Genomic DNA, 23,374 nt, shown 5'->3' with positions numbered 1-23,374 from the left:
CCAAGGCTGTTTCAAAGAGGAATGCCTAACCAGAGGACAGAAGATGGTTTAGGAAAGACTCCAAGGTCATCACTGCTGGGGGATCCCTCCAGCCCCCCACAGCCCCAGAAAGCTGCTCCTCCAGCAGGAACTCAGTGTGCACAGGCAGCTCCTGCAAACACCCCATGGTGTGGCTGTCCCTGAGCCACTGGCTACATCACTGATGCAAAACTGCAATGCAAAAAAAATCAAGTCACGACAACCAACTCACGTTGGAGTTGTGATTTTAAACTGTCCCTTTGCAGGGAGGGAACCCCCCCAGAGCTGGAAGGAGATCACGCACTCAGTCTTCCCAAGAGAGAGATCCAGACCTTAGGAATTTGGGACTAGCCAGACTGAAAGCAAAGGGAGAACTGGTCTCTGCCTGACCCTCTGCCCCCGGGGATGTGTCAGGGGGAGGGGACAGGCGGCTGCCCAGGCTGTCACCCAGCCCAGGGGAGCTGCCGAGCAGCCACATGACCGTGGTTAGCTGATTACTGTTTAACTCACAGCGTGAGGGATTACACGGCCCAGAGAATTCCGGCATGGAAACATGAGCAGCCCTGCACCACCACCTTCCCGCTCAGATGACCTCTAAGGATCAGAGGGTTTTTCCAAGAGTTTTCCTTTACTAAATGTCTCGCCAGGAACGAGCATCACAAGCCCTCCCAAGTCGTGCTCGAGGTGCCCTGACAAACAGTTGTTCCTGAGCAGCATTTGCTCCTCTGCCTCACCACCACAGCCAACACCAACCTCAGGGTGCAGCAGCAGTGCCCTAGAAAACACAAATGCTCTCCCACCTGAGCTCACCACACTGATAAAGCCACCACGGCGTCACATCTCATCTCACATTCAGACATCTGCTTACACCTGAGGTCTTCCCCCCACCTCCATCACAGAAGGGAAAAAAGCTTCCCAAATGACAAGCTCTTTCCTGAGAAATGCTGTGTTCTGCTTCCAGCAAAGCAAATTAAACTAGGTCTAATCCCAAGGCTTTTAAAAGGAAGAAGCAAGCCCTAGACTACAAGCAAATGAACATGAAACAGGGGCAAAACCCCTGTAGCTCATTTATGTTGGAGTTCAGGGACAGTAACACCCATTCCCTGGGGTGTAAAAATCATTTTCTTTGTATTTGGTTAAGTCAGTTCCTACCTTGGAGAGGAGGGCAAGGAAAAGGAAGGAAGCTAAGGAGTTCCTGACCAGACTAATTTTACTAGAATGACTTAAATAAGCTGGTCACTCTCCTGCCTCAGTATTGGCATGGCTTTCTTTGGCTTTCTTTGCTGCCCTGCCTGGGCACAGCCTTCAAAGGGCACCTGCTACAGTGATCAGGTCAACAGAGCAAAAATTTTGTCCTCCTCTTCCCTTCTGCCCTTACCAAAACATACCAGACTGCAGCAACACACCCTGCCAAAAAGCAGGGCTGCTAAAACACACTGGGAGCGAGAGAACAACGGTGTTATTTCAGGCAGCAGAAAAAAGTGCCATGGGAGATTAAACATCTGTGACTGCCAAATCAGTATCAGCAGGGCTGAGCCTTGAAACTACAACTCCTGTGCCAGCTACTTCTTTGATGTGCACCATGAACATTTAGGGCACTGCACACGTGCTTGATGTTAATAATGTTTTCATGACCCACAGTCTTGTTAGGGGGAATAAAAATAACCAAAAAATCAAGTGAGCCAAACCCCATAGTAAACCTTACTGTGGCCCACATGCTACCCACTCACCCCACAGCCACACAAGCACCCCACACCCATACAGATGCCTCAAGGAATTAGTCAAGGATGACCAGCATCATCCATGAAGTTTAGCAAACTGCAGACCTCTCTGTATCACTTCTCTCTTAAGGAAACCCTCTGTCTGTGCTGCAGCTCCTGACAGAGACACAGCCTGAGGCCTCGGGATTGCAATGGCCTGTTCAACCCCAGAACAGTGTGTGGTGTCAAAGAGAGTACCTGTAAACATGGCACAGAAATAGGGGCTGCAGGCCGCCAGGACCACGCGGTGGGCTTCCATCTCCACGGTCTCGGCCACAATCACCACATCACAGAGGAGCCTCTTGCTGGAAAAAACACCAGAAAAGACAAAGGTCATTTCAGAATTCCTGGTCAGGCAAAAAGCTACATCAGCATAGCCTGAAAAAGTAAGTGGAAGACCCACCACTACAGACATGGCACCTGAGCTTCTGCCAAATCCCAGTCCTCTAATCCTTCAGCTACCAGCTCCCACCACTGTTTGCCTACAAAGCAAAGCCTGAATCCTACTGATGCTGCAGCCTTGCCTGTGGTTCTGCTTTTCCCAGGAAAAAAAATGGAAGTCAAACTAGGCATACACACTGCCCAAAGAACAAAGGATAAGGGGCTCCTTCCACCTCTCAAACAAGTAGGGCTTGGAGAAGGCACAGAAGAGCTTAAGAGTTTGGGCACTACCTGGAGCCAGGCTCTAGTAGATCTGTAAAAAAAGGGAACACCAGCAGCACTTTGGTCTTTCCACAGGGGAAGGGTAGAGTGGAAAACGCAGTGATTTCGGTACTTCCTTCCATGTTTGGCCCTAAAGAATGTGACCACCAAAACATGTCCTGGCATTGATGAGCAGAGAGGCTGCCTCTGCCATCTGCCAGAGAGGAGGTGTCAATCACTGGAGTTTAACCATGGGCATGAGGACTTCCTTTACCTCAGGAATTAGTCTGGGATTAAGAGTCACTGGGATAAAGAACCGGGTCCCAGACAGAAACAAAAAAAAAAAAAAAAACCTTCTAAGCTCCCCCACTGACTCATTGGACAGCTTTGGAAAAGTCACTTCATTAAGGAGTGACCTTTTCTACTCGACCCACGTCCCTCCTTTGAGGATTCATTAGTTAATGTTTGCTCAGAGCTTCGCAGATGCCGACAGCAAGAAGTGCTCAGCCTCCCAATAAGTTGGTTTAAGATGCTTAAGCATACAAATGCAAACTAGGGGTGTTCTTTTCAAATGCCAAGCCTGAAAAAGGATCAGTGTCTGTAAATCTAGATGTTGCCTTCTCTTCAGAAATGCTTATCTTCACACTGAACTTTGTCTTTAGGAAACCTCATTATCAAATAAACATACACAGAGTTTCTAATGGACTAGGTATGCCTAGTATGTGAACAAAACAGCTGTGAAACAGAGGGTTAAAGTTGGAAAACAGGAAGAAAGTAGGAACTGGTAGTCTGTACTCTATGTTCACCCCAGTTTGGAAGGGGTAAGGGCAATGAGGGGAGCTCTTTATGAGCCTCTTAATGGAAGCTTCCTCATATCCTTCAGCTTATGCAAAAGGTGCTCTGCTCAATTCCTCTTTGGAGTCATCTACAGCCATCTAAAGTACCACTCACAAAATAATTTCATCTACATTTGAAAGCTAAAACCCTAAGTGACACTTAGGGACATGGTTTAGTGGTGAACGTGGCCGTGCTGGGTTAACAGTTGGACTCAATGGTCTTACAGGTCTTTTCCAACCTAAACAATTCTACGGTTCTATATTGCAAATAGATTAAAAGCTTAGCAAGATTTTTCTACACCCTCTGTATGACATTTCTGGATGCATGTGAAGGGAGGCACTATTATTCAAGGTACCTATTAACACTGATTGTTGACAGCTTAACAGATCACAAGCTCAATGCACGTACAATAGATGTGAAACCTGTATATTCCAAAACAGCAGCAGGAGATGACAGAAAAACGAGTACTCAGAAGATGAAAACATGAGACAGGTGCTTAAGGGCAGCTTTCAGTCTTCTGTATTTTGTCACTTCAGTATTGCACAAAATCTAGCTAACCACAGGCACTAAGAAACATTGTCCATCTCCAGTTATTCCCACTATGCTTCAATTAACAAGAAATAATAGGAGCACAATAGATTTCTGAATATAGCTGCACAAACCTTTATTTTCAGATCCTTTGCTTTCAGTACAAAGAAAGGACCAGAGGGATGCCAGTTAAAAGTAAAAAGGAAAAAAATTACAGCATGCTCCGCTTCATGTAACTGTTACAATATTTCCATTTTCTGTTCCTATGCAACAGAGAATCACTGTCAGATATCTGTGAAAGGAAACGTTTTCAATCATTCTCCACACCAGAGAACGTGCATATTACAGAAAGTACTTAATCCACTGAGGAGAGGTAGCTATTGAAGCATTGAGTACTTTGAGTGTGCCTGAAGAGTAAAGGGTGTTCCTTGCTCTCATCACACCATTTCGATAGCGAGGGAGCACGTACATCCGTGTGTATGGCACTCATACTTTCCATAGGAATTCTTTTAAAAATCTGGTTTCCAAGTCTATTTGAATGGTAAAGAACTCCAATGAGCTAGTCAGAAAAATGCTTGCTGAACTTCTGTTTGGTTCGTGGGACAGCAGCAATGAAGGAACAACTCGTGTTGAACCACCGCCACCACATTGCTGATGTGAAGACAGCAGTTCTTGAAGACTCTGTTCACAGATGTTTTTTCAGCCTCCATTCTCCCTGTACCCACACAGCTGTGTAGAGACCAAGGTGTTCTCTTTTAACTTTTTTCCAATTTGCAAGTAGAGAGCTGACATTCTTCCCGAGCACTTGCTTTTTTTTTTTTCACCCCTTACTTTGGAGTGCTAAGCCCAGACTGAGTGATGCTGCTAGTTAAAGAGACTAAGAACAGTGCATTAATAATCTTTGGTCTGTAATTATGCGTAGGTGTCTTAATGTCTATAATGTTCTATCATTGGGTTTCAGACCATTATCTCAGTTAAGAACATAGTTTACAGCTGAATTTGCTGTAAGTAATGGAAAAGACTAAATGAATTCTTATCTATAAGTGAAGGCTATTGCTCAGATAACATTTTTGAACCACAGCTGACTCCTTCTGCTGGGAAGACAGAGGTCTGAGGCTTGGGAGAGCAAACCACCACAAAAGGGCTATATTTTAGCTTCCCACTTGTTGATTAATCCTCTACATGCAACCATTAGCTGTAACAAAGATGGTACAACCTATTTTCTGAGTCTCCCAATCAGCACAATTCTGCTAAACGAGAGAGGGTGCCCAGTAAGTCAAAAGTGTACCTTCGTAATTCATTCATGACCTTGAAAGCCTTTCTCATGTGAGAGGGATTGACTGTCACTGTGCGCTGCTCCTTTTCATCTTCAGCTGCCTCAGAGGAACGGGGGCTCTGCTTAATGCTAAAAAGAGGGACAAAAAAAAAAAAAGGAGTAGAAAGTTTGATTCAGTGGCACTTTTTAAAATGAGCATCGTAAAACTGCAGCACAGGGCATTAAGCATGGAGTTATTCACGTGTTTGTTAGTCAGCTCAGGTTCACCACACGAAGAGCATCACAAAATGCAGCTACTTCTGCATGGATGTTGAAAGCCAACTCAGCCTACATTTCAGTCAGCAGAGAAGAAAAGAAAAAAGTGCCAAACACTCGAGGACAAAGCCCAGTCTAACAGGCTTCAGGCCAGGAAAGCAGTATAAGTTGAAATTCAAGCCAGAACATAATCGTCTCACTGAATAGAAATAGACTTCAGCACTGGGAACTACAAGAGTACCATGGATTTTTTAACATCCACATGGAGAAAGAGAAGTTTAGCCTTCAATGTCCCATCTGAAAAAGGCAAGCACACAATACATGACTTGTATCTTCTATAGAGGCAAGCAGAAAAAGACTATTAAAACTCCCTGCCCAGCTTCCAAAGCATTAGCTTTGCTGAGGCCACATCCCATTTCCATTTTAGAAATAGGTCCATTTATTGCCACTGAAACATATGGAATGAATTATTAAACCTTCCTACCAGAACCACCAGCTCTGCAGTCAGTGTCAGCCCAGAAGCACCCAGTGCTGTGCCATGTTTAACCAGGCCAACAGGTGCCTCAGGCACACACGTGTCCTCATGACTTTGTTGGGAGCATTGGCTCTTTGCACAGAATTGACAGCGGGTCGATATCTCCACCTCCCCAATCTGCGAGCGCGTCAAATCACTCGTAGCTAAAGGTTTCCACTTGGGATAGAAGCAGCACTTTGAGGCAGGTCCCTGCTCTGCTCACGCCCACGTTTCACCCCTCAAACCCTCAGCAGGCAAAGGCAAATAAAACAAGTCAAGGAGGGCTGTCCGTGTCAAAGCCAACTCGAAGCAAATGCCAGACTTTGGGAGGCAATTCCATCACCACCATGTGCCTGACACGAGACCTTCTCAGAGCTTCCTTCCAAAGGACAGCTTCACCTCTGTCCCCTCCTCCCTGTCACCTTTCTTAGTTGGGCTTGTATCATGACAAACCAAGAGTCTGGGCAGCCCATCATCCTGGCTCCACCAGTGACCAGGAGGTGATGTCTGAGGAAGGGCACACAGCCAGGCAAGTGTGGAAGGATCCTCCCCAGAACAGCCCACCAGCCTCTGCCAAGGTGTGCATGCATGCCCATATCTATCTATATACATGTATACTCATACCCAATGACTTTCCCTCTGAAAAACACATTGTTCACTATTTACAACCCCCTTGACAGTGTGAGGCCCTTGCTGAACATTACATCCTCCCCACTGCCTGCTCCTGACAGGTGACTGTCACCATCACCGTGTCCCTTGAGGACACACAGAGTTCTTCACCCCCCAGCTGTCTGTGGTGGACTGCACTGTCCTTCTCAAAGCAAGAGGCTGAACAGCAGCCAAGCTGCACACAGCTCAAACACACCCCTGCATACTGAGCAGCCTCCAGCTTTGTGCCTGAGAAAAAGGTTAATGCCAAAAAACAGCCAAGTCCAATTCTTTCACTTTGCTGAGCAAGTGAAATATTTTCAGTCATAAGTGAAGCCGCAAGGCTGAGCACAACATCACTCAGCACATGTCCCAGGGAGGAAGACAACTTCCCAGGCTCCGTTACAGTTGTCATCCAATTAGCTCAGTATGGCTGGATTAAAAGAAAAAAAAATCAGGAAGGAGAATATCTCATGTTAAAGGCTCAGTACTCAGGGGACTGGTGCCAGGCAGTGACACAACCAGCTCTTCTATCCCTGGAGAAAGCTGAACTCATTCTGTGCTGCACGTACTGCCAGAGGTGTCCACGGGCATGGAGCAGCACTGGCACTCGGCTCTTCCGCAAGCCTGCACACTCCAATGAGGAAGCCTCCTGGCTCCAGGGACACAGCCTAATTCAGCTAAGCCTCACTGTTGTATCTATCAAAAGCCCTGGTGGAAACCTTAGGCCAACTGAAGCTTGACCACAGCTTTGAACACCCCAGCAGAAACCCTTGGTTTTTGAACAGCTAAACCTGCCCCTTCGGCAGGACAGAGCCAAGGAGGGAAGAATGAGGCTCTGGAAGTGCAAGTGACTTCACTGAGCTTTCAGTTTCCAAAGCCGGAGCACGTACAGGAAGCAAACAAAGTAAACAAAAAAGAAAGGAAAATAAAAAAAAAAAAAGAAAGTGAAACCAAAAGGCAGCGTCAGAGACAGCCCAAGCAGGACAGCTGGACACTGCAGAACACTGCCCTGGGCATCATCACAGACACGCCTCACGGATCCCAAATCAAGTGATGCACACAGAAGTCATGGGGGTTCTTTAACAAGAACAAGCACACCACCGAGATTTATTTATGAGCACTCCAGTGTTGGAGACCAAAGATCCTTTATATTCAAACTTTTCCACTGGCAAAAGACACAGTTCAAAGGATACAGCAAGTTTCGCTGAACACCAAAGTAAATGTCAGATCAACAAGGCTTCATAAAGCCTCAACTCCACCAACATTTGGCTGTGTATTTTAAAAGCAAAAAAATTGCTTCAGAATTTTGGGAAAAGATCAAGCAGTTCTTCCCAAAAAGCAGCAAAAAGGTAATTTTTTTAAAAAGCATCCAAAGAGACATCCTGAGCTTTATTAACAGGGGTGGATTTCACAATTTGCCAAAGGCTTACCACAGAAAAATACTGCAGATTGTCTGGTTAAAAACTTGCTTCAAAAAAGATCAAGATATGCTATTTAAAGTTTTTTCCAAATGACTCATATGAAAAAACAGATTTGAAAAATTAATGGCCAGGAGCCTTTAACTCATCTTTGAGACGAACTCAGTTTCCACAGAACTGTGTGCCAGTGACGAACAGAGGATGGTTTTATCTGGGAGAGAGATTTTACACCTCCCTGCACACACTCTCAGAGATCACCGACACATTTCCAACGCAAAAATGCAAGAACCTGAACGCTCCAAGCAAATGCAACCTGCCACAAAGCAAAAGCTGCCCCTGAGAAGAACAAACCAGCACATTGCACAGCCCTTTTCCGAGATTTTTTTTTTTCCTGTTGTAATTTTAATGGATCGAAGTAAAGGAAGAATGGGGTCCTCTGATCAAAGGTATCAGATGAGACCACCCAGACATGCTGGAGCCCCTGAACCCCATGACCACGGGGACTTCCCCCCCAGCACCTTCACGTTTGCCAAGCTCATGTCCTACTACACCAGCAGGACTCGCGAGTCAGCTGCCAGGAGCAATTTGTTCTATTCCTGGGCTATCCAAGGCCGTGCACTGAGTGAATGGACAAATGATTTAATTTCCCTGGGCCAGACGAGCATCCTCTTTATGGACACAGCAGGATTCTCCTAAAATAAGCAGAGAGGCTCTTCGTTCCAGACAGTGCCCACCCCACTGCCACCTCCTGCACGGCATTTAACAACGTCCCCAAGCAGAACAAATGAACCCTGATTTGAGGGTCCCCAACTAATCCAGGGAAGCTAATCAGTACCCCATCAACACCATGTTCCTCCTCTCCAGGACCCCTAGCAGGGTTGGGCTCAGGCTTCCCAGGGCTCACAGCCCAGCTCCTGCCTGAGCATTCCCACATTCCGACGGACAGAAAGGTATTTTAAAAACCCATAACCCACTGTTCTGCTGCCTACATATATCAACTATAAAGTTGGGTTGCCTTAGTTACCAGCAGTAATTACAGATGTCTTTGTAGATTATGTGAAAGAATAAAAGCCTTCCTCAGAGATAAACTGTCCCCTGGCAAGATTATTGCCGTGCAGAGAGCTGGTAAACCCCAGGAACAAAAATCCCAGCTCTGCCAAATCCAATTCTAACCCTGGCTTTATGGGAGCCAGGAGTTCACCCTGAAGGAAGGGTAGCTCTCAAATGCACTCTCCTTCAGAGCAGGGAAGGACGAGTTTCTGCACGTGTTCCTGGGAGAACAGCCACCGGGCTCAGCTCCCAACCCAATGTGGGCACCACGGAGGTCCTTCTCCACCAGGCTCTCCCACTGGAGAGGTGATGGGACTCCAGACATGTCCAGTCCAGCCTCATCCCACTGTGCATCACTGGAGGGGTCTCTGGGAGCTGCTCTAATCTCCTGCCACAGCAGCACAGGCTGAGTTCTGCTCTCCTGGTTGTCTCCCAACACCACAGAGCTTCAGCACCACAAGCTCAGCCGAAGACTCAACCTGCCCTTCCCACAGCACAGGTAATCTACCGTCTCCACAGGGGCTTCATATCCTTAGATTAACTTAGAAATTACTGGTAACTGTAAATTTTCTAAGGCTATGGAGCTTCTTTGTGGCATATGTTACAATCATGGCCATAAAATGTTAATCTCCAGTTTCTGAGAGGTTTGACATCACTGATCTAAAAAAGTGACAGAAGCCCAATAGCAGTTAGTAGGGTTCAAAATTTAAATGCCTCTACTAAGATAAATGGAGACCAAAATATTAATTTAATCTTAGCAAAAAGAAAAATCATTTTACCTTAACTGGCCTTATTCTCTGTTTGGAATCAATGGCCAAAATTACGGCGCAAATACATTATGTCCAGTTTTATTCCTCAAGTCACAGTAAGAAAAATAAGTCAGTGTAACAGCAGAGTTATAAAAATTTCAATTTCTGAAACTGTCTTTAGGTCTATACAAAGACAGTAAAAAAATTGTGACTAAAGGAATCCACATACTGAGCAGGCTTTTGAGAGGATTTCAGAGAAATGCATTATCATTAAAACGTATGGGAGGCAGCATAATGGAAAGGATTATTTTTCTTTTAATAGCAATATTATTTTCCTATTTTGTTGAATTTTTTCAGTGCCTGCATCAACATGGAGACATTAGCTCAGAAAAACACACAATTGGCATAGAGCAGATCCCCAAAAGGAGATATTCATATCAAAGGAGACCTCGGGGGAAAAGCAGACTTTGGGAACTACTGAGAAGAAAAGTCTTTGCTGACAGTAATGGAAACAACACAAAATAACTCAAATATGACAATACCATTTGCTTTCAAAAGCAAATATTGTGTTTCTCAAACAAATATCACAAAGACACTACCTCCACTCAAATATAAAAAAAACAGGTGTTTTAATATTTTAACAAAAAAAAAAAAATTAACATTCCAGGGAGTTTTTTTCTATTCAAACTCAAACACATCTTGCAAATTCAGAACCAGAGTATCATGCCTGACCAGCGCCTTACACAATTTCTCCATAAAACTAAAATCCCTATCAGCACAGCAAAAGAAAACCAGGATTCTGAAATATTTTACTGCCAAATGTGAATATTTCAGGTTAACTCCCCCTTGCCCCAGGCTGCTTCTGCCTGTGTGCAATGACATGGGCACATGATACCACTGAACAACCTGGATGTGCAAGTTAACAGGATATTTGAGTCCTGGCAGGCCCAGGGACCAGAGTCAGAGGTGATATGAGCAACATCGTGTTCCTCACTGACTACAAAAATGGAAAACGCAGTAATATTAAAAACCAGGGGGAATTCTGCCATCACAAAAGTCACAGAGTGTAAAATCTGAGGACTAATCTGCCTGACACAGATCTGAGTGGAAATGAGGGGCAAAAGCACAAGAACGAGCACAGACCCAGCCCGGGGTGCTCACCCACCGAGGTCATTTTTGAACACCCCCTGCCAGGACTTGCCCCAAGCAGGCACAGCAGCCTCGGCACAGTCCCACACAATGTGCCCTTTCCAAGCACAAAGCAGGTGAATATTTCCAGCTTTCCTTGCCAAGAGTCAAACCCCACATCATTACTGCCTGCAAGCAGTTCAGGACCACCTCCCTCTTCCCGAAAACTAGAAATACAAGCAGCAATTTGGGTAATCATTCCTCGCTTCCAGAGGCAGAGAACGTGCTGATGGGGACAGTCCTTCATGCCTTAAAAACAGATGGTCTGGAAAAACAGGATAAGGCAAAATAATCCAGGTACTTTCCCAGTGACTTTTTCACCACTGTATCCCCAGCAAAAGGCCTCCAGTCAAAATGAGACCATTGCTGGTAACCATCAAAAAAAGGTAATAAGCAACAATGCCAAGGATTGATCCCAGCCTGAGGTATCAAAACAGCTCTGCTCCACTTCCTCAAACACAGACTCACTCAGATAAATAAAGAAAAAAAAAGGAAATCCCATTCCATGAGCTGGCATCAAGCATGACAAACTAAGATTTCGAGGCACTTAAAATAATTGACATCTGGATTAACATCCAGAGGTGGCTCTCCACAACCCTAGAGGATGCAGAAGCCTTACAATGTAATTTAGAGAGAAACGTGGCAGGATGAAAGTTTTGTTTTGCACATTGAATACACAAACAGTTGCATCACTTGAGTCACAGAAGGGCAGAAAGCTGCCCCTTGGAGCTTGGAAAACACCTCCCACAGGCTGCTGTGAATGTTTTGCCTCAACAAAAGGAAAATTTCGAGAATTTGGGGCTTGATTCCAGCTTAATTTTTCAATGTATCATATTTAAACGAAACTTCTGTCAAGCCCTGACTATCAGTCCTACCAGCAGGTCAAGCCCCCTCACTGTTCCCCCACTCACTGCAAGGTCACCAGCACAAAAGGAAACACTCAGCATATCCTGTTTTTAAAAAAATATTGCAAAAAAACCCCCCAAACCAGCTTAATGTTTAGTTTGAAGCAGCACAAGAGGCTTCTGGTGTGCGAAAGGCACCTGACAGAGGGGAAGAACAAGGGCAGAGCTGAAACACTGGACATCTCTCTGTATCCCTGAGGTCCCTGCGCAGCAATAACATCTTTTAAGGGTTCGGTGGGCATTAGGTCGACTCTGTAAACACTTCTGCAGTTTTTGGAGTAGAATAGCTGCCTTGCAGGAAATAAAGTCTATATGACCCAGCTACCCTGCGAGGGAGACGGGGGATCCCCTGCGCTGCCCTAACACCCGCAGGGCACGGCTTCCACACACGCAGGTGGGAAAATCGACCCCCAAAGGCTCCACGGACATTACAGATTTTCATTCATGACTCAGAAAAGCAGCAAATATCAGCGGGTCTGTCTTCGGCGGAATGCCGAAGCCGGCTGCCCGAGGTTCCAGCCACGAGCAGCGCAGACACAACCCCGGCGTTTCGCGAGGCACAGCGGCAGCTCACCCTCCTGCCTGGCATCCCATCGCCCTGCCCGGCACCTCCATTTTAGCAAACACACACACACACCCCCGCGACCTGCCCCCCTCACCTCCTTAATTCACACCCGAAACACATCCCACGGAAACCCCTCCGCTGCCTCGCTGCGGGCACACGGGGCGACACTGCCTGTCACCATGACATTGCAACATCCACGAATAGCTCGGCAGGCGCTCATCGCAGGCGGCATTCCTGCAAGCGGGAAGCAGGGCTGGGAGGGAGTGAGAGAGGGAGGGAGGGGATCCCCTCCGGCCGCGTCCCGCGCAGCGCTCCCCACCCCGCCGAAGGTGCCATTCCCGGTGCATCCCCATCCCCGCAGCGCTGCGGGGCGCGCACAAAGGCCGGCGGTACCCACCTCTCGTCCTCCATGGTGCGGGGGGGAAGAGGCGGCGGGGCCGGCTCAGCGCCCCGGGCCCGGCATGGCTGCGAGCGGCCGCCCCCGCCCCGGGCCGCTTCCTGCGGGAGGGAGCGGAGCGCTGCGAGCCGGGCGCGCCCCGCCGCCCGCACCGCACCGACTGCGGCCCCGCCGCCGCCTCCCGCAGCTCCCTCCCTCCCTCCCTCTTTCCCTCCCTCCCTCTTTCCCTCCCTCCCTCCTCCGGCGGGGCTTGCGAGCGTCTCCGGGCAACGCCGGCGCCGCCCCGCACCGCCCCGCACCGGCCCCGCCGCCGCGGCCGAGCAGCGCAGAGCCCGCCCCGAGCCGGCCCCGCACCCGCGGAGGAGCCCCCGCCGTGCCGCTGGCGGGTGGATGAGCAGAGCGGCGGCCCAAAACTGCCTCGGGTCCTCGCGATCTGCGGGGCTGAGGGAAAAGTTTCGGTGGCTGAGCATCCCCGGCGCCCACCCCGAGGAGCGCTGAGCACCGTCACCTTCTCCAGGAAGGAGAGGGTGCCAGCCCCTCTAAGTGTCCCCACAGCCCCCCGGGGGGCTGTGGGGACACTTAGAGGGGCTGGCACCCTCAGGTTCCTCTCCACTTCCCCAATTTGTCAAAACCTTCCACCCCCTTGTGCAATCCATCAGGCCAAATACACCCTGCACAGGCAACATGGGTCCTTCTAAACTGCAGGTGATCTTCAGCCTGAAGTGCTGAACTAAATCACGTTCGCCCTTTTCATTACAATTGATGCAGGTGCAGAGGTTTTCACACGAATCTTTTTTTCCCCCTCGTTTTATTAAAAGAATTTTTCAGTTGTATTCTGTAACAGTGAGGCCCTAGAGGTTAACTGTAATAAAGACAAGAAACAGTTGCTTTCATTACTCTTCCATTCACAAAAAAAGTTATCCTGCAAAAGAGATAAGTATCAAGAGATTTCTCTTGCAAGATGCCATTTCATCTCTTTTATAAATAAAATTACCTTGCTCTTCTGTTTCTCATCAAGCCATGTCCTCAGCCTAAGTTTCATACATCTTTTAAAATGTATCAGCAGTGATGGTTGAACAGATGCAATTGCAGCTTCCACAGGAGGGTTTCAAAAGCTTGTTGAGGATCTTAAGTAGTCATCACCCTCATTCTTCAGATAAGAAAACACACCTGAAACTTTAAGGACATTATTAAAGTCATGTAGGGATGGAGACTCCAGAGTCCCATTATTTAAACACCATTTGGCAGCCCCCCCATAAACAGGAGAAATACAGATAAAGCCATGAAGTCAAACCTCACACAGGATTCAGACAAAATTCCTTATTTCCCCTTCAGAATCCTGTTAAACTATCATTTTAACACACCTAAATCCTCAAGTATGTCCCAGTGTCCAGCCTTACACACTTGATGCACAACATGCAAAACTGCAAGATATGAGCTCAAACCTAAACTGAACCAAACCAGCAATACTTTCTTATGTGCATTGACCCACTGGCTTGTGTACCACTGAATTCTACAAATCCTGACAGCAACCACAGAAAGGTAAATCCCAGTGACAGACAAGTAAACCAGTAAATAGTCCTTGCTGGAATGGGACAAAAGCATGTCCCAGTAATCAGAGATTATCTTTAGAGCAGCCTTGCAAAATATTCATGACTGGGTAACAACCCCAAGACAGAAACTTCTTGCTTGTTTTTAGGTTCAGAGATTGGTCTCTTGTAAAAAGTATCCAGCTAAAAGGAATAGGTAACACCTGATGGGTGGAAATTTTCCAGCCTCTTTCAAAAATTCCTAGTCCCAAGTAGTCCTAAATTCCTCCTACATCTAATCCACCTTCAATCACTGACAACATATAACTGATACTCAGAGTAGAAAGGTCCACAGAGCTCCTGTTCCAGCCAGTCCCACCAACCCTTGGCCCACCAAAACCTTTCCAGATTCCTGCAACAATCTTCGGATCTATAGTAAAAGACCAAACCCCCCAACTCCAACGAGCCACAGGGAGAGGAGAGCGAAGCATTGCCAGTGTCCCCATGGCAGCAAGGAATTTCTTCAATAAAAATGGCAGGAAGGGAGGGAATAAAAACAATTCCTGCCAATCTGATCCAAAACTACCTACTGGCCTTAAATCCAGCAGCTGGTTTAGCCCTGAGGTTGTAAGTAAAGGACATTGAGTGCTGACAAGAATTTAATTCTGTGAAGAGCCCCAATACATTTGGAAAATATCCTGCCAATCTCCACAGCTTCTCCAGAAAGCAAACTTTATCAAGGTGGGAAAAAACCCTTCCTAGCTCTGCAAGGCAAACTGCAAGAGCCCTGAATCAGGATCATACAGATTAAATACAACACAAACAATGATTTGGGAACCCCTCACTTCACTGTACATACCCGTTTCCAGGTATACACCAATATACAGGTTCCATAGATCCATATCATAAGCAATTTCCTATCTTTAGCACCTCTCCTGTTTAGCTGCATAATCCCCTCCACCAGATTATTAGTCAGCTTTCTTAAAAAATAATCTATGGCTTTGGCACTGAAGAGCTGGTAAAGGTGTACATAAAACACTGCATTCATGGAAGCTTCCAAAGTTGCATCTTCCCAGCCTAAATTGTTTTTCAATCTGTTGGGTTTTTTTAAAGACATATATATATATTTAGATATTTATATACTTAGATAAATATATGTTTTATATATATGTACATTTTTATTAATGTATATATTAAGTATATATATTTATCTTTGAGTGATCAAGCTGATCTGACCCTGAAGCTGGTCCTGTTTTAAGGGGTGTTTGAACCAGATCATCTTCAGAAGTCCCTTCCAACTAAACTTATTTTGTCATTCTAATTAAGTAAGTATTCATTTAGAGAGATCTGCATTTAGACCATATGTTTTTTGAGAAAAGGTCCATTAAGGAAATTAATATAAGAAAAGCAATGTAAGGTATCTATTGAGATAGCTGCTTTAGTATCTCCGTGGTGAACTGAAGTCACTCTGAGGTGGTGCTCAGGTACTGCCCTGGCTCCCAAAGGAGCAGGAGCTTGAGATGTCTCAGCAGGGAAGGCCTGAAGGTCCCTGCTGCCCAAGCAGTGCTCGAATTCAGAGCAGGCTCTCACATAACAGAACCAAAACAGCAGCTAAAATTTACCTACTGCAGCAACTCACAGGGATTCAGGTTATCAGCAGGCTCAAAAGGAAGCTCTAGGAGACCTTCTAGGTAAGGACCTCCCGAGAGCTGGAATCAGTGATGATGTGGCAGCTGAAGCAGTAGGAGACCCCCGAAGCACTGGTTTCTAAATGTGATTCATAGAGCAGAGGGCTGGAGCACCTCCCCAGCACCGTCCCCCCGGGATCCCTCCCCAGGCGGAGATGCTGCAGGAGCCACCGGCATCTCCAGCGGAGCTCCAGACTGTTGCCCTCTGCTGGTACACGACCCCTTCCCACACTCCCGCCTGCCACAAGCCAGCAAAAACGGGCTTTAGACATGCACTTTCCTCTAGTGTTTCAAATAAACCACCACTCCTATAAAAATAGTAGTTTTATTCCAACAGCTTCATAATAACCACCTTTAGAGTAAAAACCCCTGGTCATCTTCACCCTCCCAGCTGTGCTTTCTGGGGCCTGAGCTGTTCTACTGTTTACCCTACACAGCAGGAACCCACCAGCTGAAAACATCCTTCCTGCTGCTCCTCTGACTCTTCCCTGTAGCATAAGCCACGGATGTCACCCACAGTCACCTGTGTCAGAGGCACAGACTTCCTGCCCTGCAGTCACATTATGTATTTATCAGAAACCTGCAGGAAGGTTTCAGATAGATTTTATCGTTTAGAATTGAGCGCTCAAAAGGAAAAAAAAATAACATTCAGGAAGAAAGCTGTAAAAACAACTGTTGTGGGTGCTGGAGCAAAGGCAAAGGCTGGTATTCAGATGCCTAAATATCAGCAAGTCTCTCTGCCTCTCCTCAGAGTCCATCTATCTACTGAAGTTCTCACCACAGGCTGAACACGTGGACTTGAGAAAAAGTTTAGCCTATGGTCCAAAAAGTGGGATTTTTTTTTCCCCAAAATTTTTTGCATAAGATATCATTTTAATGTGATTCTTCGACTTTAAAATATAACCCTTAATGCTTCCACTATTCCCTTCTGTAATAAGGGGAAATTGCCCATATGCTTCATGAAGATGTATGGCTTAATTAATATTTGTATACTGTAACTCAGACAGACCAGCATAAACAAACCTATTCTCATTCAGGATCTCCCAACCATAACCCAAATCTCTTTACTATTAGTCCCTGTACACTCATTGCCTCGCTCTCTTCCTGAAATCTTTTAAAATATTTGATTTCTTGTTCTTTGCAAAAGCCAAGAAACACAGTCCACCACCCTTGTATCGTAACATAACATGCTGCAACACCAACACAAATGGACATCATGTAGCTGTCACACACAAAAATTAAGGCAAGATTGTTTCTGCAGGCACATTATTTTACCTGAACAGCAAAAGCTGTCTCAGGCAGCATGTCTTTCTCACCAGTAACAGATTGTCCTTCATTATCCTGCTTGGTATTTTCTGGACAAACCCTTTTTTCTGTCCAATCTCCATAGCATATTCAGAGTGGGAACTGTATTTAAAGGGCTCAGGTCCTGTTCACTTACTGGACTTTTGTGGCGTGCTTTTCAGGGCTCAGCTTTCCCATCCTCTCTTCTCCTATTCAGGCAGAAGAGCACCCTGTAAGGGAGAAAGAAAACACACTTTGAGAAGGCATCAGAGAGCGTGTGGCATCAGCTCATTGCAACTCTTTTGGAATAGAACAGCACCAGGAATAAAACAAGCCCAGCTCCTCCTTCCCAAGGCGATGTTTCTCAACTCCCTCTCATCTGACTCCCCAGTATACCAAAAACAAGAGCTCCCCGTTGCCACCAGCTACCCACAAACCCACGGTAACATTTCCAAAACACACGTGCTGCTGATTCATCACCAAGCTCGTGCCTCAAAGAAGTTGTGAAAGTCAAATTGATGCTGCAGAGTGGAAGCCCAGATTCGAGCTGGTGCTGGGTGAGGAAAAGCAAACTCCCATAACAGCATCTGAATGACGTAATTAGAGAAAAATAATTTGCCTGCTTTTAAGACTGCAGGAAATAACAGACAGGTGGGCTTAAGGGAAAGGCACAGCGATGCACACCAGGTCATTGACTGCATGAGCTGGAACTCCTTGTGCTCCTGGGGATCTCTCTTTTCCAGGATACATCTCCATGTAGAAAGCTGGCACTCCTCTTGCAGAACGCACTTTGCTAAACACCTTATGCAAGAGGCATCAGCAATTACAACTACAACCACCCTGCAGTCATCTCAGGAGAAAAATCCTGAATTTGCCACCAGGACCCAAAGGAGCTCTCTCCAGTAAAGGGAGCGTCATTATTCCAGCAGTGGAGGAAAGAAAACAATTAAACAAGCCCAAATGAAGTCCCACAGTGAAGGACTTTGGCCAAATTTATTACCCAGTAAACTTAACAGATTACTAAAACCTGAAGAGGTACTAGATAACCACAAGGAGAGAACTGGGAATTTGGCTTTAGAGATCTTTCACAACACTGCCACAGGAACAGCCAACGAGCTCGAAACCAGAGGACATCCCTACTGAGGAGGGAGGGGACCTGGAGGATGAAATAGGGGTAAACTCTTTCAAAACACAGCTGATAGTGCTGTGCTTGTATACAATAAGCAGGTAAGCACAGCCTCCTCCCAGGGCTGTGCCCTGCCCATGCTGCAGTTTGCTCATCAGGGTGTGTGGTTGGGAGAGGAGGCTTCCCACCGGAGCTGTGTCAGTGTGCAGCAAAGAAAACAAGATCATTGATCCACAGAGAACAAGTAAAAAGCACAGGAACTTCCAGTCCCAAACACTACTGGTGCATTTTAACCAGCATTGCTTTAATCCAAATCTGTGCTGGAAACAGGGACAGGACTCCTGACCTTTCTTCTTCCCAGTCAGTGCCTGCAGTGACTACACTCATCCTTCCTTCCCCCGGGGGTTTTGTAGATTTTCTTACAGAATAGAAAAAATCCATTGTAAAGCTATAGAAAGCAACAAAAGTTACAGAAATGACAGAAGAGACTGAGATGATATTCATCTTTTATATTTACTAGATTACAGCCTAACAGCATGTTTTCAGATGTGTAGTTTTGCCTGTCTTTCACTTCAACGAGCATTCCCAGGAGAGCAGGGCTTCTGTGAGACAAACCAGTTGGCAATTCCATGGTACAAAGTAGCATTTGAACAAATAAAGTATTTTCAGATTTGTCAGCTCGTTCTGCTTCTAAGGAATTTTTCTGCAATGTTAATCAGTGATTTGTACTTTGATGGTGGTGAGCAAATGTGCATCTTGACACATTTCCAGCCAGAAACGTAATCCCTTTCTAAATTGGCATCAATTCCTTACTGCATTACTCATGAAAAGAGATATTTTTAGTAGTTTGATGAATATAATATGTACCAAAATTGCACATAGCTCAACATAGTCCAATTCTTTTTTTTTTTTTTTTGGAAGAGCTGTTCTTTCCAGATTTGTGTCTTTTCCATTTGCGAAAGCATTTGGGAATGAAACTGCACACATCATGCTAAGAGGGTCAATATCCAGATGCCTCAGACAGATGGCATTATTAGTCTGCCTGGGCTTGACATCTAGTTTTCAAAGTTAAGGAGCTTTGGTTACTTGGATGGCTGACAATCTGAGAATAGCCCAAGCTCTAAACCCAGCATTTACTGTAACAGCAACAGGCAACACTGCAGCTTTGCCTAAACAGACTTTGAGCAAATAAAGTTACACCAAGATTAACCACACTGAGAACACACTTTAAAAAATATTGTTTAGGATTCCTACTGGCAAAGGCCAAACCATGGACAGAGAACTGGACTTGAATTTTATTTTTTATGCTGGTTGGTGTTGTTTTTTTCTTTTGTTACAGCCTAGACCTGAACTATTGCATCTTTTTAGCTGTTCAGTCTATTCAGTATATAGAGCTACAGGAAACAGAAAAATCTGAAGAATGTCTCTTCTGCACTGAACTACAGCTTTATAGCCCTTGTTCTTTCAGTGTTCCCACTGCCCATTTTCCCAGCAAGATGTTTTTAAGGGGAATATAGATATGATTAAAACACTCTGAGAACCATACAAACAAGAGATATCAGTTCAAAAACTACTATTCCCTCCCATTTATATATAACAGAAATTGATGAGAGTTTTGGGAGCAGAGAAGGTAAAAAGACTAGGATTTGTCAAAGGAACATCAAGGAGGAAAGCACCCAAACTCCATCAGCCCCTTTACAAGTCCTAGCTGCAGAGGTAAATGATAGAAAATTCCTAGGGAAAAATACAGAGAGACTTTCACCCTGTTATGAGAAATACACATCTGACACTCATCAACAGTTATACTTACATTACAGCACAAAGAAATACTCATTAAGGTAAGTGGAAGTAGAGGTAATGCCTGTGTGTACACATACACATGCCAGAAATAATAGAGTGGTAATGCTTCAATAGATCTAAAAAATGCCTATCAACAAAAGCAAATAGTGCTTGTCCAGGCTGCCTCAGATGTCCCTGTGGTGTGCTTGCATCGTGAAATACATTTTCAAGTGAAGCAGGGATACAATTGTTTTATTCATTCAAGAAATACAAAAATAACAAGCAGAAAACTCATCCTCAGCGGATGCATACATTAGATCACAGAATCAGTTATGCAAAACATGTTAAATAACTCACTGTTTTGTAAACCACACCTCTGGCTAAGGTGAAAGACTGAAATTTTGGGTGTTACACTTTCAGCCACCTAATATTAATCCAAGGTATTATGCACAGTTTGGAAAACGTACTGAAAATGCCTTCTTCCTAAGAGCTCTGAAAGTAAAGGTCTGGAACAATGAAAACCACAGAAATGTGGTACCAACTGTTGATTATGTGATAAACACTAATCCATAATATCTACAACAGGACAAGCAATGCTAATCTAAAGGCTTGGCTAAGCTGCCTTCTATCAGAAAACCAACCCTCTCCCAGACTGTCGGAGCAAAACCCCGTTCTCACAACACACACCGTGTTCTGTTCACTGTGTGCACATCAGAGGGGTGTCCTTCAGGTTATTTCTTAGACACCAATTAACAATTTAAGCCAAGCTTTTGCATTTTAGAATGAACATTCTGAGGCACATGGAAAAAAGCAGCTGCTCTATTTTCAGACTTGAATGGGAGGTTGGGGTCCTCAGCACCATTCCAGCTCAGACCCTTTCCAGCAGGAGAAGGAATGCCATTATTTTGGGACAATAGTATCAGCTGACAGGGCAGAATAATAAACCAGTGTTCTGATCTACACCATGCACCTAGGTCTTTCAATGCTAAATTTGCTTTATAGAAGGGATCTAAGTTGGAGGGAAGGTAGGAGCAAAGCACATCATAAAGCATTTGAGAACTTTAACATTTTTAGACATCTTAAATATTTCTGCTTCACAGGTCGTTAAGTACATGTGCAAGAAGTACCTGACAGAGTTCAGGCACCTCCTGCCAGTGCCCAGCTCTGCACACCCCAATCTCCTACAGGTCTGGGCTCCTGTGAGTGCAGTCGAGAGACGCAGAGCCAGCACTGGAGCCTGAACTGCAGCTGCACCACTCGCAATTATTGCAACACCCAACACAAACCCGAAAGCTTCCTCAGCTCTGGAGGGCAGGGACTGTCCACCCAAGCACACTAGAGAGCCTGCAGGGCAAGACAGCCTTTATTTTGCAAGTCTGTCACTGCTGTCAGTGACCCACAGAGATTTGCTGCCACTGAAGCTGTTTCAGCCAACACTTACCACTGTTCTAAACCAGCTTTTCATCACCTACTGTAAAACAAACACGTAGGAGGTACTTCCATCAACTTGTGCAAGTATCATTATATTATGTATACAGGTGTTTCAGCATGTTTCCTTTTAATGCAGTAGAAGCCAGTATTATAAAAGTGTGAGTTAGGCTAATTTTATTAGCCAAATAAAACGTACAAGTCATACAAGAAGCAGAATCAAGAACAAATTATACTTTAGAGTAGACATGAACACCCATTGCTATTAAAAAACTACATGTACATCACAACACAGTCTGAAAAGTTTGGTTTGGGGAATTTCTTTTTGGTCATGCAGATTACAAAAATAAAAAGAACTTCTGTGTTTTAAGAAAACTACTACACTTTTACTTTATTAAATGCTAAAAGTAAACCAGTTGCTCTCACTATTCTATTTCTCACAGGTGACACCAGCACAATCCAGTATTCAGTTCTGAACAGAAGGCCATTAAATTACTGAGATATTTTCAGACATAGGAACTTCAGAACTCAACTACAAACTAAGGGACAGCAAACTAAAGTTACTTTATTTGTATCTCTGTGACCACCCTAAAGCAACTGTGAAATCACAAACTTTTACATGCCAGCTATAACACCTCATGTCATCTCAGTTCTTCCCACATACCTCTGTGAAGACAAATCCACCCAGGGGGCAGAAAATATTATTAAATACCTTTAAATAAATAAGCAAGGCTTTATCAACAAATCTGATTACTAGGAACTGTACTAGAAACAGCTCTGTATTCAAAGGTAAGTCACTGTGTCTTTAATGCTACCCAATACAGATTTGCATCTTTCTATACCCCATGGTACATCCCAGCACTGCTGCCCCAAGTGCTGACATGAGCCTCTCCAACATCACCTGCAGTGTCAGAAGAATTTCTTGCTCCAGAGAGACCAGAGGTCAGGGTAGAGCAAATGCTACTTACTCAAGACACCACAAAACACTGTTAAACAGGTGACAGTCTTTTCAGGGAGAGACAAGGCAGCACACTCCCCAATACAGGTGCAATTTCTGGGATCAACTCTTTAGCAGACATGAGTCCTACAAGGACTATTGCACAGAGATAACCAAACAGCACATTTCAGTACAAGGGTTCCCAACTGTCAGATTTCACACACAAAGTCACTTTTTTTTAAAAACCTACTTGTTTCTAGTATCAACATAGTCTGCCACGGCAGGTAACATATGAAAAGACCATAAAGTTGTAGTTGGTGCACAAACCTTCACCTTCCCGAGTCAAATGACAAGCCACATCACGACAGTGAATTTAACCATTTCTCTCCAAACCAGGCTGTTCCTTGATAAGGTTAAGGCAACTCACCACTGCGAGGGACTAAATCATACACCCAAAACCGAGACATAACCTAGAACTCAGTAGCTCATTTCAGCTACAAACAGGAGAGCTGTGCTTCAAGTGAAGTTCAAGGATGACTGTCCAACATGGTTGTAAAGTGCAAAGGTACAGTAAGAACTTCAAGCTGAAATAAAACCACCTGAAGCTGTGTGCTGACAGGAGCTGGCACTTGCAGAGTTTTACAAATAGTTCTCTGAAACTACTTTGATTTACAACATATCAATGATGCTGGTTCACAACAGAGGCTAACAAGCTTTTGAGACAAAAATTACAATATAGTTGCAAACAGCAAGTTATTTGGAAACTATTTATAAAAGTTAAGAAAAGCCAAAGGAACCAGTCTCGCTCTAAGAGACATAAATTACCACAATCAAGAGGAAACTCAGCTCT

General features: G+C 45.1%; 1 protein-coding gene across 3 annotated transcripts in view; it reads right to left on the bottom strand.

Moving 5' to 3' along the window:
- Positions 1–23,374, bottom strand: part of KLHL3 (kelch like family member 3) — a 62,065-nt gene that overhangs the window by 35,349 nt on the left and 3,342 nt on the right. The window contains exons 2-5 of one of the 3 annotated variants that reach the window (XM_064672146.1): positions 20,702–20,721; positions 17,412–17,457; positions 5,074–5,190; positions 1,977–2,083 (exon numbers count right to left, since the gene is read on the bottom strand). In XM_064672146.1, coding sequence (XP_064528216.1) covers positions 1,977–2,083; positions 5,074–5,190; positions 17,412–17,457; positions 20,702–20,721 — 290 coding nt within the window. Of the gene's footprint in view, positions 1–1,976; positions 2,084–5,073; positions 5,191–12,753; positions 12,879–13,747; positions 13,930–17,411; positions 17,458–20,701; positions 20,722–23,374 lie in introns of those variants that run through there. The other 2 variants (XM_064672144.1, XM_064672145.1) reach the window with 2 other exon arrangements.

Source organism: Pseudopipra pipra, chromosome 15, assembly GCF_036250125.1.
Source record: "Pseudopipra pipra isolate bDixPip1 chromosome 15, bDixPip1.hap1, whole genome shotgun sequence".
Lineage (NCBI taxonomy): Eukaryota > Metazoa > Chordata > Aves > Passeriformes > Pipridae > Pseudopipra > Pseudopipra pipra.
The sequence above is the reverse complement of the archived record's forward strand: the minus strand, read 5'-3'. Positions and strand labels throughout refer to the sequence as shown.